General features: G+C 37.6%; 1 protein-coding gene across 1 annotated transcript in view; it reads right to left on the bottom strand.

Annotated features, from left to right (window-relative positions):
• UVRAG (UV radiation resistance associated) overlaps positions 1-16,294 on the bottom strand; it is a 321,167-nt gene that overhangs the window by 121,750 nt on the left and 183,123 nt on the right. Inside the window, exons 9-11 of the mRNA XM_034995174.1 lie at positions 10,181-10,265; positions 8,060-8,147; positions 5,850-5,910 (exon numbers count right to left, since the gene is read on the bottom strand). Coding sequence (XP_034851065.1) covers positions 5,850-5,910; positions 8,060-8,147; positions 10,181-10,265 — 234 coding nt within the window. The remainder of the gene's footprint in view (positions 1-5,849; positions 5,911-8,059; positions 8,148-10,180; positions 10,266-16,294) is intronic.

The raw sequence follows: 16,294 nt of genomic DNA, 5'->3' as shown, positions 1-16,294 counted from the left end.
GGGGCAAAGAACAGAGAGTTTCTGGTGACTTGGGCCATGCTAGACTGAGAGCTTCTCAAATTAATGTTTGATGTTCTCTCAAACTAAACTGATAAAAAAAAAAAAAAAAGAAACAGCATTCATTTCAACTCACTACTCAGTCATGCCCTAACTGACAAGAATCCTAATTGTTCTTAGAGGCCATGTCCTCTTGCCCCAGTCCCACACGGGTACCTTGAGTACTGTAACACTTTACTTCTTTTGAAGTCTGTATATCACACCACCTTAGAGACTAAAATTACATTACACTACACTGTAAATTCATTACATTATAATTTAATCATCATATAATGTTAGAGCTACGAGAAATCTCAGAAATCACTGAGTCTGATGCTATCAATTTAGAGATGAGAAAAAATGAGATTTAGGTGGTATAAGTGACTTGCTCAGAACCATATAGGTAAAATCTATGAGTGATGGAATAAGAGGGAGAATTGTATATACACCCCTGCCCCCCAAAATACCTATCCCTGGAGTCAGAGCTGGGACAGTGAGTTCCATCAGAGGTCACCGAATCCTGCATCTCCTGCTTTCCATAAAGGATAAGGCTTATGGAATTTGAAATATTCCTATCAGTAAAAGAACTTGGTCTTGAAGAAACTTCTTTTGAAGGAAGAGGAGAAGAAGAAGACGATTTACAGTAATAAAGGATAATGCTACACTAAGTTTGGACCTTCCTATATGTGCTTTACACTAAGCTTTTCCTTTCCTATGTGGCCAGACAGAAAAGAATTTGCAAACTTCTGGAAAGCAGGAGAAGGCCTCTTAATTAGCCTTCCAAACAGGTCAAATGAAAACTATGAATGCTTAAAAAAAAAACACAGAAAAACCCCAAACCTATCCAATGCTAAACAAGCAAGCATCTACATTTTTCCATATTTCTAAAAGCTTAATACTAAGAAATTGGATTTGCAAATCTTGAGACCACATCCACATTTCTATTAAAAGAGCAAAAACTAGTCTTCTAACATCACCTCTCTTCAACGATCAAAACAATTTTGCTTAAATTTAAGATAAAAAGGCATCTCTAAGAGAAGCCTCCACATGGAAATAAAAATCCAAACAGAAACAGCAAAACCTAGAAACTAGATAATACTGGAAATCAGCTTCGATTCTGGTTATTGGCACTCACCATTGTTTCCACCACAAGACTCCCTGCTCCACCTATTAAAAACCCTAGGTTGTTTCCCATTCCAGGCCACGGTGCTCAGGCACAGCCTCACTGTTGAACACCATGGTGTTGGATTTCCAATATTGAAGCTTTATATTAAAAAGCATTTTAAAAGACCACGGGTGAGGCATTACAGGGCCCAAGGGTATTCCAATACCCTCAAAAGGAAAACCACCTCCTGGTAGGGAAGTCACTTTCATCACCCCAAGACCACTGAACCTCCAGTGGGAAAATGTGAGCTCATGTGGTTAATTATGGCTATTGCTGGCCACGAACCTCAGATGTCACTTTCTGTTGCCAATCACTTTAGCTAAAAAACCAAAAGGTTTAAGGTTTCCAGCATTCCAAGATCTAAAGGACTTTTTACCTGCCAAAGCCAAAACCTGGCTCTCTGGGGTGTGTTTTTCCAGTAAGCATTAATGACGTCCCTAACACCTAATGCAGAGCAGAGGTTTGTGTTCCTTATGCTGCTCTGAGGGTTAGAAAGGTTACAGATGATAGGTTTGCTGGTGAGAAGAAGTTGGGGGGGCGGGGGAGGGAAGGATTCACGGAGGAACAGGAATAAACTGTAAGACTCAGGTGTGTGAAAAAGATTCTATTTAACAATGTTTTCTGGGGCTTAAAAACAAAACAAAAATCTGCAGTTTCCTCATAATAATTAATACTGATTTGTTTTTTAAATGTAGGATAGTTACTCAGAGCAGCAGCTTTTGTGTAATTTTTATGATAATAAATACCATCAACCCACAATGGCCATGACAATATTAAAAATTAATTCAAATGCCCCTTCAACTTATATGTTGGACAAACTATTAATATTCAAATGCATCCAAGTATAATAAGTGATCTAAAGGCTCTTACCATCCTGCCTTCCCAATCACTGAGGCAGCTGATTTGTTAAGGAACCAAGCACCCACTGATCCAGACAGGACAAAATATTTAAGACTCTAATCACTGCCACAGCATCTATGGAATCATTCCATGTTCTCAATGAGACACTGTTTGACATATGGTCTCTCCTTTCCAAGAAATCATGCCTGCATAAAGGGATACAGACACAGAAGGAAATCTGGGTCTCATTACCACAAAAGGCTCTTGTGTTATGGATTACTTAAAAACACACACAAACAATTTTTTTACGAGAAATGTCTCAGTCAATGGAACTCAAATGAATACCCTTCAGCAGACAACTTTCTCCCATCATGTCCAGGCCTCTTTGGCATACTCTACCAGTAACTTACCCATTTAAAAAAGCACAATAAAGGTTGGGCCGCTATGGTAGAGTTTCTTAGACAGTGTCAACCCAAGCAATGGAAAGTTTGTCCCAGCAAAGTCTCATGAATATCACAGAATAACCAGTTTGGAGGTCCTTACTAGAGAAGGACCGAGAATGCAGCTGTTACAGAACACTAAAAAGTTGTCAGAAGTTTGGAAGAGGTTTTATTCAAAACAAGGACACAAAGTGCATCATGACAGGAATAATATGAATCTTAAAATCAGGCTGACCAGAAATGACTTTAGCTCTGCCACTGGCTAGTATGAGTCTTTGGAAAAATTAACTAATCTCTCTGAGCTTCAATTTTCTTGTCTTAAGAAAATGAGTATAATTCTTTCTCTCACAGAAGGAATTCATCCTCACAGTTGTGAGAATTAAATAAACAAGAAGCACCACGCATGATGTTCCATGTTACCATATTTCTCTACTCGCCCAATCTAAAATGTCCTCTTCCTCTTCTTTCAACAGGGAAATACTATTTTGTCTTTTAAGACACCTCAGGCACCATCTTCTCTGCAAAGGTTTTCCTGCTCCCCTCCTGATGGCACTGATTATTTCTACTTCTTTGAATCTTGTGTCCCTGTTAAAAACTTCAAAGTGCCTAACACAGAGTATGAAATCAATAAATATGTCTTGATGGCTTTGATTACAAGTTTAATGACCTCACCTGGACTGAAATCTCACTGAGGTAGGATCAATACCCTACACATCTTTGCGTATTCTCAGCACCTGGCCCGGCAGGTGATACACAAAAGGCACTCAGTGAATTGAGTATCGGAAGTGCCTTGCAGAATGCTAACATAAGATTTTAAAGTCTAACACTACCACATGTGCTTCTTAAAATTCCTGATTGCTGGGCGTCATAGGGATTGAATAAGGCCTTAGAGTAAAATTACATATTTGTTTCATTTCATCTCCCATTTCATTTTTCAGCAACTGCACTAAAAAGCTAAACTAATTTTTTAAAGGGTAGGAAAAATATATTGTTTGGTGGACATACTAAGAAAGCTAACAAAAGCTATGAAAAACTAGGAAACAAAAAACTTCATATAAAACAAAAACAGAATCAAGAAACATCTCCGAGTGGAGGAAGGTGACCATCACCAATACGGAGATCCTTCCCTTACTGCCTCCCTGCAGATCATTCTGTATTTAGCAGGCAGAGTGACTTTTAAAAACATAAATCAGCTCATGTCATCCCCCTTCTTAAAGCCCTTCAGGGTTTTCCCACTCCACTGAGAATAAAACATAAATTCCTTACAGTGGCCTCAAGGCCCTGGCTGACCTTTCCTATGTCCTCTGATGTAACTCTTCCCCTCTGCTCTCCACTCTCCAATCATACAGGTCTGGTCTTTTCTGTCCTTCCTTCTTTCCCTCCTACTTTCTTTCCTTTACCTCCTCTCTCTTGCAACTAATTTCAATTACATTTGTATAAATATTTTATATGAAAAGTGCTTTCAAATATTATCTCATCCAGCTGTCACAATTAATTACAGATGTAGATATTACCTCATTTTACAGTGAAAAAATTAAGCTGAGAGATTACATGATGTGCCCAAAACATAGGTCTTTTCTCCCATACCCCCCCACCCTGAATTTTTTTCAGATATATCAAGCCTATGCCTCCATCATGAACTTTGTACTTGCTGCCCCCTCTTCTAGGAAAGCTCTTCCCCCAGATATAGCAGAGGTGGATTCTTTCAGCCTTCAAATTTTCTGTTAAATGTTTCTCCTCAGGTCTTCTCTGGCTGCTTTATCTAAAGTAGTTTCCCCTATTGTCTATGATAGCGTATTCCTTTATGAAACACTTGTTAAATACTTATTTTCTTATTTATTGGCGGTCTCCCTTAATAGGATATATGCTCCCTGAAAGGAGAGAACATACTTGTTTTTTTCTATCATTATATCTTCAAAACCCAGTACAGTGCCTGGCATATTGGTGTGCTCAAGGAAAGAATGAATGTTTTGTATCCCTGGAACCTAGCAGAGGGCTCAAGGTACTCAGTAGGTTTGTTGAATGAATGAATAAATGAGGAAAAAGATGTGTTATGGCCCTCAGGCCATCATAACTGCTAAAATTAGCAACAAAGCACATTTGTATGACTTACAGAGATTGGAACATTTTATAATGGAAACCAAACAAATTTCAGCTAGATCATTGCCTAGCTTTGTGGTCTTGAGCAAGTCACTAAATAGCTCATTTACACGTTGTAATATGAGATTACACCACTTTCCTTATAGGTTTCCTTTGTTTTTGTGAGGATTAAAGATTAGGCAAATGTCATGCTTTTACAGATCTAATCTTCACAACAATAACATAGAACAGGTAAGGACATGAATCAATATGTTCATACTATCGATTAGGAAATCAACTCAAAGAATGGATGGTTTGCTCCAAATTACATGGTTTCTAGAAAGGGAACCAGGACTTTAACATAGGTTTTCCCATTCCTGTTTTATCACTCATATTATGTCCCAACTACTTGTTGTAAGGGCTGTTGTATAAAGGCCAAAGGAGGTAATAAGTTAGTCTTAAATGTTAAAGGACCATAAATAACAACATTTTCTTTATTGGGAGATGGAAAAAGGTCTCAAATAAAACTAGTAATGCCCTTTTTTTTTTTAATAACTTCTTCCCAAATAGATAATACCACTACCTTTGGGACTAATCTATAAAGGTATTTAATAGGCCTCAAAGCATTGTATAGGCTAAGGGAAAAGAACCCACTTTGCTAAGAATAAAAAAAAAATCTCTTTACCAATATGTCAAATAAAGTAAGTTTTTTTCTTTGGCCTACTGGTAAAGAGAATAGGAAAATTAAAATAATTTAAATATAGCAATTACTAAGAAGCACAGTCTATAATATCTTTAATGTCATTTTTTCTTACTGAAAGGAGGACAAAAATGACAGTATAACAAAAGTTGAACTTGTGGTAGTGGTTTCATGTTACCAGAAATGTGATTTTCTAAATAACAACAGAACAGATTAATGTTTGTTGTTCTTCTGCTCCCAACCACATACAAATTTTTCATGAAAATCAAACCAAAAGGACAGAGAGATTATTAGTATTCTTACGAACCCTACTGTCTGATTTTCTTAAAGCTCACTTAAAAATGATTTTCTTTTAAATTTCAAATAGACAACTCAATAATTTTTTCCCATGATTAGAATTAAATAGTCTCTTAAGTCTCCCATCAGAGAATCTGACTCTATATACTTTCAGTTGGGAAGGGACAGAAGGTCCAAAAACCCTCTGGATAAAGTGCTAGGCAACCAACACTTCAAGATACCTCTATTTTTCTCTGAAACATACCCGTTTATTATATACACCAAATCCTTAGAGTAAAAAGAAATAAAATACCTTGGAAGTCCTCAGAATTGGGCAACTTGACACCACATACAAAGTAATCTTTATGCTCATTCTGCGAATATAACCAAAGAATGAAATTAATTCTTTTTCTGTGTAAAGCAAAAAAACCCTAAGTCAAATGTCAAAGAATTCAGTAGGTCAGTGTTAACTCAAAGACAATACTGTCCTACACTCAAAATATTATCATAATGATAATATTGTTGAAGCTGGATGATGAGTATATAATGATTCATTATACTACTATCTGTACACTTATATATACTTGAAGTTTTTAAAAATATAAACATTTAAAACATCACGTCTAAGCAAAAAGCCATGTAAAATTTTTATTACAAAAATATCCCTCGGGGGCGCCTGGGTGGCTCAGTTGGTTAAGGGACTGCCTTCGGCTCAGGTCATGATCCTGGAGTCCCAGGATCAAGTCCTACATCAGGCTCCCTGCTCAGCAGGGAGTCTGCTTCTCCCTCTGACCCTCCCCCCTCCCCCCTCTCATGTGCTCGCTCTCTAAAATAAATAAAATCTTAAAAAAAAAATCCCTCAATCAATTCATCGTTATAAATGAAGATTTTTAAGTGGAATTAACAAGATTCTGCGAGCAACCTAAAATCCTATTAGCTTTCCTCTCAGAAAATCAGTCTTTTAAATCGTTTTTTGTTAAAAAGAAAATAAAACCTTCAAATTCAGCGATTTGGCTCTCTAAAGAAGAATTCTCATCATTCTAAATTTTTTTTGGTTTGCTTTTAAAAAATTATTATTTTTTTAAATTTTATTTTATTATGTTATGTTAGTCATCATACATTACATCATTAGTTTTTTTTTTTTTTAAAGATTTTATTTATTTGACAGAGACACAGCGAGAGAGGGAATACAAGCAGGCAGTGGGAGAGGGAGAAGCAGGCCTCCTGCCGAGCAGGGAGCCTGATGCGGGGCTCGATCCCAGGACCCTGGGATGATGACCTGAGCCGAAGGCAGATGCTTAATGACTGAGCCACCCAGGCGCCCCACATCATTAGTTTTTGATGTAGTGTTCCATGATTCATTGTTTGCGTATAACACCCACTGCTCCATTCAAATACATGCCCTCCTTAATACCCATCACCGGGCTAACCCATCCCCCCACCCCCTTCCCCTCTAAAACCCTTAGTTTGTTTCTCAGAGTCCATAGTCTCTCATGGTTCATCTCCCCCTCCAATTTCCCCCCTTCATTTTTCCCTTCCTACTATCTTCTTCTTCTTTTTTTTTTTTAACATATAATGTATTATTTGTTTCAGAGGTATAGGTCTGTGATTCATCAGTCTTAACACAATTCACAGTGCTCACCATAGCACACACCCTCCCCAATGTCTATCACCCAGCCACCCCATCCCTCCCACCCCCCACCACTCCAGCAACCCTCAGTTTGTTTCCTGAGATTAAGAATTCCTCATATCAGTGATATCATATGATACTTGTCTTTCTCTGACTGGCTTATTTCGCTTAGCATAATACCCTCTAGTTCCATCCATGTCGTTGCAAATGGCAAGATTTCGTTTTTTGATGGCTCCATAATATTCCATTGTATATATATATACCACATTTTCTTTATCCATTCATCTGTTGATGGACATTTTGGCTCTGTCCATAGTTTGGCTATTGTGGACATTGCTGCTATAAACACTGTGCCCCTTCAGATCACTACATTTGTATCTTTGGGGTAAATACCCAGTAGTGCAATTGCTGGGCCGTAGGGTCTCAGTAGTGATCTAATTCTAATTTTATTGAAGTTTTACTTTTTACACTTACTCTAAGAAACTAGATTCAAAAACTTTACATCCTGACATTTACCCCAGGAATTTCTTAAATAGTACTAATACAAATTAATTAGCAATTATATTTTTAAAGCAGTACATATGCATCTGCATGTATGTGTCAGAATTGATGGTAGTTGATAATCTGGCTGAGTAAAAAAGATTTTAAAGAAACCAGAAATTATTTGTCATTTTTTTCAGATGAAGTTGAGTGCATTCTGCCACCAAACTGATATAAAAAATCAAATGGTGGAACCTAATGCCCACCCACTTTTTAAATGGATATTAGCTTCTGAATGAATCATGACAGAGCATATGATTAAGACTAGAGCAATGACTTTTTTCATTGAGAAAAAATTTCAAACAGAAACCATCTTTAAAAAAAATTTTTTTTCCAGAAAATTTGAAACTTACCAAATCAATAGGGTAAATGTAGGAAAGCTCAGATAGTAATTGCCTGCAACGAATTGTCAACTGAGCATTAGTCTTCAGAAAGAGTTCTCTGATGAAGAAAGATAAAAAGCACATTTGTTAAAAAAAAAAAAAAAATGTTTTCATGCTAACATTTATTTCCACATAACTGATATTGAGGAAGATTAAATGGCCTGCAGTAGGCCACAGAAACTCAGAAGTAGAGTCAAGAATAATAGCTAACATGAGTTCTGACCTATCTCTAAATAGTATAAATCAAGATAAATATATACTGAGGCCTACTGTGTGTGTCTAGCACCATGCTAAGAGATGGAAAGGGTAAAAATAATCATTGACTAAGCACCTACCACTATATGCCAGGAGCTTTACAAATGGCTTTACTTAGGGCGCCTGGGTGGCTCAGTTGGTTAAGCGACTGCCTTCGGCTCAGGTCATGATCCTGGAGTCCCTGGATCGAGTCCCGCATCGGGCTCCCTGCTCAGCGGGGAATCTGCTTCTCCCTCTGACCCTCCCCCCTCTCATGTGCTCTCTCTCTCTCATTCTCTTCCAAATAAATAAATAAAATCTTAAAAAAAAAAAAAGGCTTTATTTAATCATTACAACAACTCTATTAGGTTGATGTCATTACACCGATTTTACAAACAAGGATACAAAATTTAGAGAGGCTCAGTAAGCAGACTAGGGTCTCATTTAATCTGAGGCCAATGTGATTTCAGGAAATATCCATATGGTATTATTTTAAAGGAGTATTCTCTTTTTCACTCACAGTTACCTCAAAAAATAGCCTGTTGCCATATTTGGAAAATAACAATAAAAAGAACAAACAGTAAGTTGTGGCAAGAGATGACATAGCTCTTCTCTTGAACTAAAGAAATAAGACCCAGAGATAAAACACCTATAGGATAAATTACCTGCTCAACTGTGTTAACGATTTAAGAAAAAGAGGGATTCAGAAAAACTGTAGGTCAAAGTGGAATGTAAAAGTAGTAGGAAACACAAAGAGCACTAAAGACCTAAAGGGATCTAGTCCTGTTTTCCTCGTGATCTGGACAAAGTAACTTCCCAGAGCTTTGCCTTCCTATCTGCAAATTGAGAAGATTAGACCAGATGATCTCCACGGTTCTTTCCAGGTCTAACATTCTTGAATGCTCAACTGCTAAGGTTTCTTGAAGAAAAATGTAGGATGAGATGACTTTCCAGAAAAAGTGAGTAAACATGAGCAAAAGAACAGAGGTGGCATCAAATTAAGCATGTGCTGGAAAAAAATAAAGAGAAAAACTATTAGCATCTGTTAAATGAATGTTGTGGAGGACTGAAATTAGCTACAGTTGTATAGCGCCAATTTATTGAACATTATTTGAAAATTTAGCAAAATAATCACCATGACTCCTTAAGAGGAGAAGAAATATGGTAAAACTAGTATTTTAAGAGGAGAGGTCTGGGGCGCCTGGGTGGCTCAGTCAGTTAAGCGTCTGCCTTTGGCTCAGGTCATGATCCCGGGGCCCTGGGATCAAGCCCCTCGTCAGGCTCCCTATTCATCAGGGAGTCTGCTTCTCCCTCTCCCTCTGCCCCTCCCCCTGCTCATGTGCACGCTCTCTCTCTCTCTCTCAAATAAATAAATAAAATCTTTAAAAAAATAAAAATAAAAAAGAGGACAGGTCTGAGAAGCAACATGGAGGATGAACTGGAAAGACAGAGAGACTGATGTTAGACAAGCTAGGAGCTGTGGCAGTAATCCCAGTGGACTAACACTAAACAGGAGTAAGTCTGAAGACAGGACTGAAGAAAATACGCTACACTACACGTAGAAGATAAGAAGAGAAGATTCAGACATTAAGTCATGGTGCTGTGGGCTTAAAAATTAGATGAACAATGTTCACGTTTCTGATTATGACTATACACTAGGAGCTCTCATAACTACTTCTAGCATGTGCCTGACACTAAGTAGGTGCTTCATAAATATTTGTTGAATAAATGAATGTGACACTGACATGTATGGAATATAAATTAATACCAGCAGCTTTTAAAGAATGCTACTTTTCCAAATCCTATCCTCAAAGCAAACCCATCACTCTGAACCATTATTCTCGGTGTTGCATTTACCTTTTCGCAGTACACTCCTTCCTCAATTCATTCAGGGATTCCTTCTGGAGTTGAAGCTTGAGGTGCTCAGCTGAAAATGCACTCCCTAGAGAGAGACGGAGGGAGACAATTTCAGACGTAACACTGCAGATAGGACTGCTCCATAACAACCAAAAAGGCAGATCCCATCCTCTGACCGCAAGGGAATAGAGTTCAGAGGCTAAGTAAGCTGGGTATAGAGGTCTTTTGGAGGGTTGACTGGAAAAAACCTCCCAACTTGTTCAATTTGACCAAGTCTGGCCTCTAGGTGGAATCAAAGAGTCCCTGCCTCCAGATTTCTGGATTGCTGACCAAGAAACCCTGATGAAATTTCAAAATTCAGACAACTTCATTTTAAAAGAAAGTGGAAATGGACTCTGAGTGTTACTGCTTAATCACTAAAGGTTCATCAGTTGTAATAAATAGACCTCTCTGGTGAGGGATGTTGATAATGAGGGAGGCCATGCAAGTGTGGGAGCTGGGGATATATGGGAAATCTTTACAACTTCAGCACAATTTTGCTAATGAACCTAAAACTGCTCTGAAAAATGACGTTGATTTTTTTAAAAAGTGGTTAATTTCTTTTCACCTACAAATGCTATACAACAACATTTCTGAAAGTATAAAAAGTAAAACAGAAAAAATTACCTGCATTTGGACTACTTATTTTTAGTTCATAAATATAAGTACTTTTAGCTTTATTCACAGTGTGTAGGAAATGTATATTCTGATTTTTCCATATTATGTCACAAGCATTTTTAGATGTTGACAGTCTGAGTTGTAATGTTTAATGGCTGTGTAAAATTCAACTCCATGGATGTGAATTATATGAATATTCTACATTTTAACTGATACCCCATACCCCAATCCCATTACAGAACATTTAATTTCCTTTAAGTGTTTGCTTTAGCACTACACAGAGATTTGTATTTGTGTTTATATGCCTGATTGTTGTATTTATATCAACTTTTGGAACCTACATTTCCATTTATGTGATCATAAAATCCTTTCACATCTTCCTACTCTAAGAAATGAGAGCATCTTCTGTTCTTTGACAATCTAGGCCTGATAACACCAGAAATACCAAAGCACAGAAAAAACAGTCTTAGATCCAGACACACTAATCTCTGGATCTTACAAAGGCGGGTTTAGTTTCATAAACCATGATCCAGTAGGAAAAAGGGCCTTCAACTAGTCTGCACATCTCCTGCAGGAAGGAACAAGAAGTACATTACTGACCATAATACAGTTTAGACCTTAGCACTAAATTCACCAACCTAAGTAATTTTATCAAAATATTTCTCTTCTCTCTCAACTGTACTTAAATGATCCATGCGGGGGCACCTGGGTGGCTCAGTTGGTTGAGCGACTGCCTTCGGCTCAGGTCATGATCCCGGAGTCCCGGGATCGAGTCCCATATCGGGCTCCCTGCTCAGCAGGGAGTCTGCTTCTCCCTCTGACCCTCCCCCCTCTCATGCGCTCTCTCTCTCACTCTCTCTCTCAAATAAATAAATAAAAAATCTTTAAAAAAAAAATTATCCATACGTTGGTAACTTTGCCCCCAAAACAGAACATAATCAAGGACACCACTTATCTTTTTTAGCCCCAGTAGAAGTCCTCCCCCCAAATCTTCACCCTCTATGATTTCAGATGACATTCAGGTTGACAACCTCCACCACCCACCCCATGTATGTGTTGAACAATTATCAAATATTTGAAATTTTCCAGGTATCTATTAGTGATTTCTAGTTTATTTCTTTTAGTCAGAGACCGTATTATACATCATTTTGATTCTTTTGTATTTGTTATATGATAACAACTATGGTCTAACTGAATGCTCCATGTACACATGAAAAAAGGTATATTCTGCTGGTGTGCAGTGGGGTGGTCCACTCTTAATCAGGTCAAGTTAGTAGTGTTATTAAACTCTTCTATCCTTACTGATTTTGTCTTCACTTGTTCTATGAACTACTGAGAGATGAGTGTTGTGGTTTCCAGCTATAAATATAGATTTAGCTATTTCTTCTTTGTTATACATATATATATATATATATATATATATATATAGAAGCTCTGTTATGTTCATACATATTTAGAATTATTATGTTTTTGTGACTGACCCCTCCACCATAATGTAAAATCTGTCTTTATCACAGGTAATATTCATCGTTCTGAAATCTACTTTGTCTAATATTAATATAGCCACTCTGGCCTTCTTTGAATTCATATTTCCATGGTGTGCTATTCCTATTCTTTTACCTTTAACCAATCATTTATCTACCTTTATATTAAAAGTGGGTTTCTTAAAGGTAGCATTCAGTTGGATCTTTTTTTATATAAAATCTGAACAATCTCAGTTTTTTAACTGATATATTTAGACTGCTTACACTTAACATAATTGATGTTTAGATTAAAACCTACCATTTTGCTACCTGTTTTCTATATGTTCCACCTATTCTTTGTTCTTTTATCCCTCTTTTTTTATGCTTTTGGACTGAGGATTTTTTACGATTCCCTCTTTCTTCACTACTTGGCTTAGTCTTATCTCCATTTTAAATTTTTAGTGGTTGCCCCAGAATTCATAATATATAACTCCAATAAATAAGGAAAACCTAAAAGACTACACCCCCAAATTACTAGAACTCAGACAGCAATTCAGTAATGTGGCAGGATACAAAATCAATGCACAGAAATCAGTTGCTTTCCTATACACTAACAATGCAACTGTAGAAAGAGAAATTAGAGAAACAATTCCATTTACAACAGCACCAAAAACCGTAAGATACCTCAGAATAAACCTAGCCAAAGAGGTAAAGGATCTATACTCTAGAAACTACAGAACATTCATGAAAGAAGCTGAAGAAGACACAAAAAGATGGAAAAACATTCCATGCTCTTGGATCGGAAGAATAAACATAGTTAAATGTCTATGCTACTCAGAGCAATCTATCTATACCTTCAATGCCATCCCGATCAAAATTCCAATGACATTTTTCAAAGTGCTGAAACAAACAATCCTAAAATTTGTATGGAATCAGAAAAGACCCCGAATCGCCAAGGAAATGTTGAAAAAGAAAAACAAAGCTGGGGGCATCACGTTGCCCGATTTCAAGCTATATTACAAAGCAGTGATCACCAAGAGAGCGTGGTACTGGCACAAAAACAGACATATAGACCAATGGAACAGAATAGAGAGCCCAGATATGGATCCTCAAGTCTATGGTCAAATAATCTTCAACAAAGCAGGAAAAAGTATGCAGTGGAAAAAAGACAGTCTTTTCAATAAATGGTGCTGGGAAAATTGGACAGCCACATGCAGAAGAATGAAACTCGACCATTCTCTAACACCATACACAAAGATAAACTCAAAACGGATGAAAGACCTCAATGTGAGACAGGAATCCATCAAAATCCTAGAGGAGAACACAGGCAGTAATCTCTTCAACATCGGCCACAGCAACTTCTTTCAAGATACATCTCCAAAGGCTAGTGAAACAAAAGCAGACACGAACTTTTGGGACTTCATCAAGATAAAAAGCTTCTGCACAGCAAAGGAAACAGTCAACAAAACAAAGAGGCAACCCACAGAATGGGAGAAGATATTTGCAAATGACACTACAGATAAAGAGCTGGTATCCAAAATCTATAAAGAACTTCTCAAACTCAACACCCAAAAAACAAATAATCAAGGCAAAAAATGGCCAGAAGACATGAACAGACACTTCTCCAAAGACATCCAAATGGCTAACAGACACGTGAAAAAATGTTCATCATCATTAGCCATCAGGGAAATCCAAATCAAAACCACACTGAGATACCACCTTACACCACTCAGAATGGCAAAAATTGACAAGGCAAGAAACAACAAATGTTGGAGAGGTTGTGGAGAAAGGGGAACCCTCTTACACTGTTGGTGGGAATGCAAGTTGGTACAGCCACTTTGGAAAACAGTGTGGAGGTGCCTCAGAGAATAAAAAATAGAGCTACCCTATGACCCAGCAATTGCACTACTGGGTATTTACTCCAGAGACACAGATGTAGTGAAAAGAAGGGCCATATGCACCCCAATGTTCATAGCAGCAATGTCCACAATAGCCAAACTGTGGAAAGAGCCGAGATGCCCTTCAACAGATAAATGGATAAAGAAGATGTGGTCCATATATACAATGGAATATTACTCAGCCATCAAAAAGTATGAATACCCAACTTTTACATCAACATGGATGGGACTGGAGGGGATTATGCTAAGTGAAATAAGTCAAGCAGAGAAAGACAATTATCGTATGGTTTCACTTATTTGTGGAACATAAGGAATAGCATGGAGGACATCAGGAGAAGGAAGGGAAAAATAAAGGGGGGGAAATTGGAGGGAGAGATGAACCATGAGACTATGGACTCTGAGAAACAAACTGAGGGTTTTAGAGGGGAGAGGAGTAGGGGGAATGGGTTAGCCCGGTGATGGGTATTAAGGAGGGCACGTACTGCATGGAGCACTGGGTGTTATACAAAAACAATGAATCACGGATCACTACATCAAAAGCTAATGATGTATTGTATGGTGACTAACATAGCATAATAAAATAATATTTAAAAAAAAGAATCAAATGAAGTAATAAATATAAATCACCTTTAAAAATAAATAAATAAATAAGTCTTTCAAATATTATACTACTTCATTTAGAATATAAAAACCTGAAAGTACCATACTCCCAATTCTTCCTTTCCCCACTCTTCACATTCCTCACACATTTTACTTTACGCATGTTTTAAGTTCCAAAACACTGCTATTTTTGCATTAGAAAACAGTCTTTTATAATTACAAATAAGAAAAAATGTGTTTATAATATCTTCAACCATTTCTGGATATCTCATTTTTTTGTATGTAGAGCCAAGTTTCTGTCTGGTATCATTTTCCTTCTGCTGAAGAATTTGTTTTCTTTTTTTAAGATGTATTTATTTGAGAGAGAGAGAATGAGAGTAGGAGGAGCAGAGGGAGAAGGGGAGAGAATCTCAAGCAGACTCTACACTGAGCACAGAGCCTGACTCGGGGCTCAATCTCATGACCCTGAGATTACGACCTGAGCTGAAACCGAGTCAGAAGCTTAACTGACTGTGCCACCCAGGTGCCCCAAGAATTTCTTTTAACCTTTCTTAAAATATAAGACTGCTGGTAATGAATTATCTTAGTATTGTCTGATAGAGTCTCTTTGCACTTCAGTTTGGGTAATTTCTATTGATCTATATTCAAGTTCACTTATTCTTAGTTGTATCACATATGCTGAAGAATCTGTCAAAGGCATTCTCCATCTCTGTTACTGTGTTACTTATTTATAGCATATCCATTAGATTGGTTTTTTTTAAGTTTCCATCTCTCAGCTGAAATTTACCATCTATTCATGCTTGTTATCCACCTTACCACAAAATCATAGTTATTTTAAACTCTCTCTCTGATAGTCCCAACATCTGAGTCACTGCTGAGGTCTTTTTTTCTTCTTTTGAGTTAATGTCTTCTTGATAACATTTTGTTGGTGTTGGTGGGAGAGAGGGATAATGATGGTTTTTTCATTATTGCTTTTCCTTGTCTCCAAAATTTTGATTGAATACTCAACATCATGTGCAACAGAGAACAGAGGACACCAGAGAAAGAAAAGAGCATGTATCTTCTGTTAATCTGGGAGTTGAGTCAATGCAATTAGGAACTGGGCTGGGTTTGGGTTTTGTTGCTGCCATTTTGTTGTTACCTCAGCGTAACACATTCTTCAAATTTCCTCTAACTCCCCCTTTTTGGAGGTGGTGATGGTGGTGGAGAGGATTTGCTAGAGGCTTTTTCTCAGTGAACCTGTTCCACCCTCAGATTTAGGTATTCCTTGTGAACCTGCACCTACATAAGAGTGATTCACTATGTTCTTGCCTCTCCTCAAGTGGTACACAATGGTGGCTTATTATTCCATGCTCTCTGGCCTGGTTGGGGAGGAGAGTAGTTTCTCTTTTATCTTGTTTAACAGACCCTGTGTCCTTAGGTATCGAGGTAGGGCTTTCTCAGTGATACTGGCCCTCCCCAGGGCACAGGGGGTTTCCAATAGTCCAGGTCCAACA

The sequence above is a fragment of the Mirounga leonina genome, unplaced genomic scaffold (genome assembly GCF_011800145.1).
Source record: "Mirounga leonina isolate KUSES-001 unplaced genomic scaffold, KU_Mleo_1.0 Mir_92, whole genome shotgun sequence".
Lineage (NCBI taxonomy): Eukaryota > Metazoa > Chordata > Mammalia > Carnivora > Phocidae > Mirounga > Mirounga leonina.
Note: the sequence above shows the minus strand (reverse complement) of the source record. Positions and strands in the feature narration are given on the sequence as shown.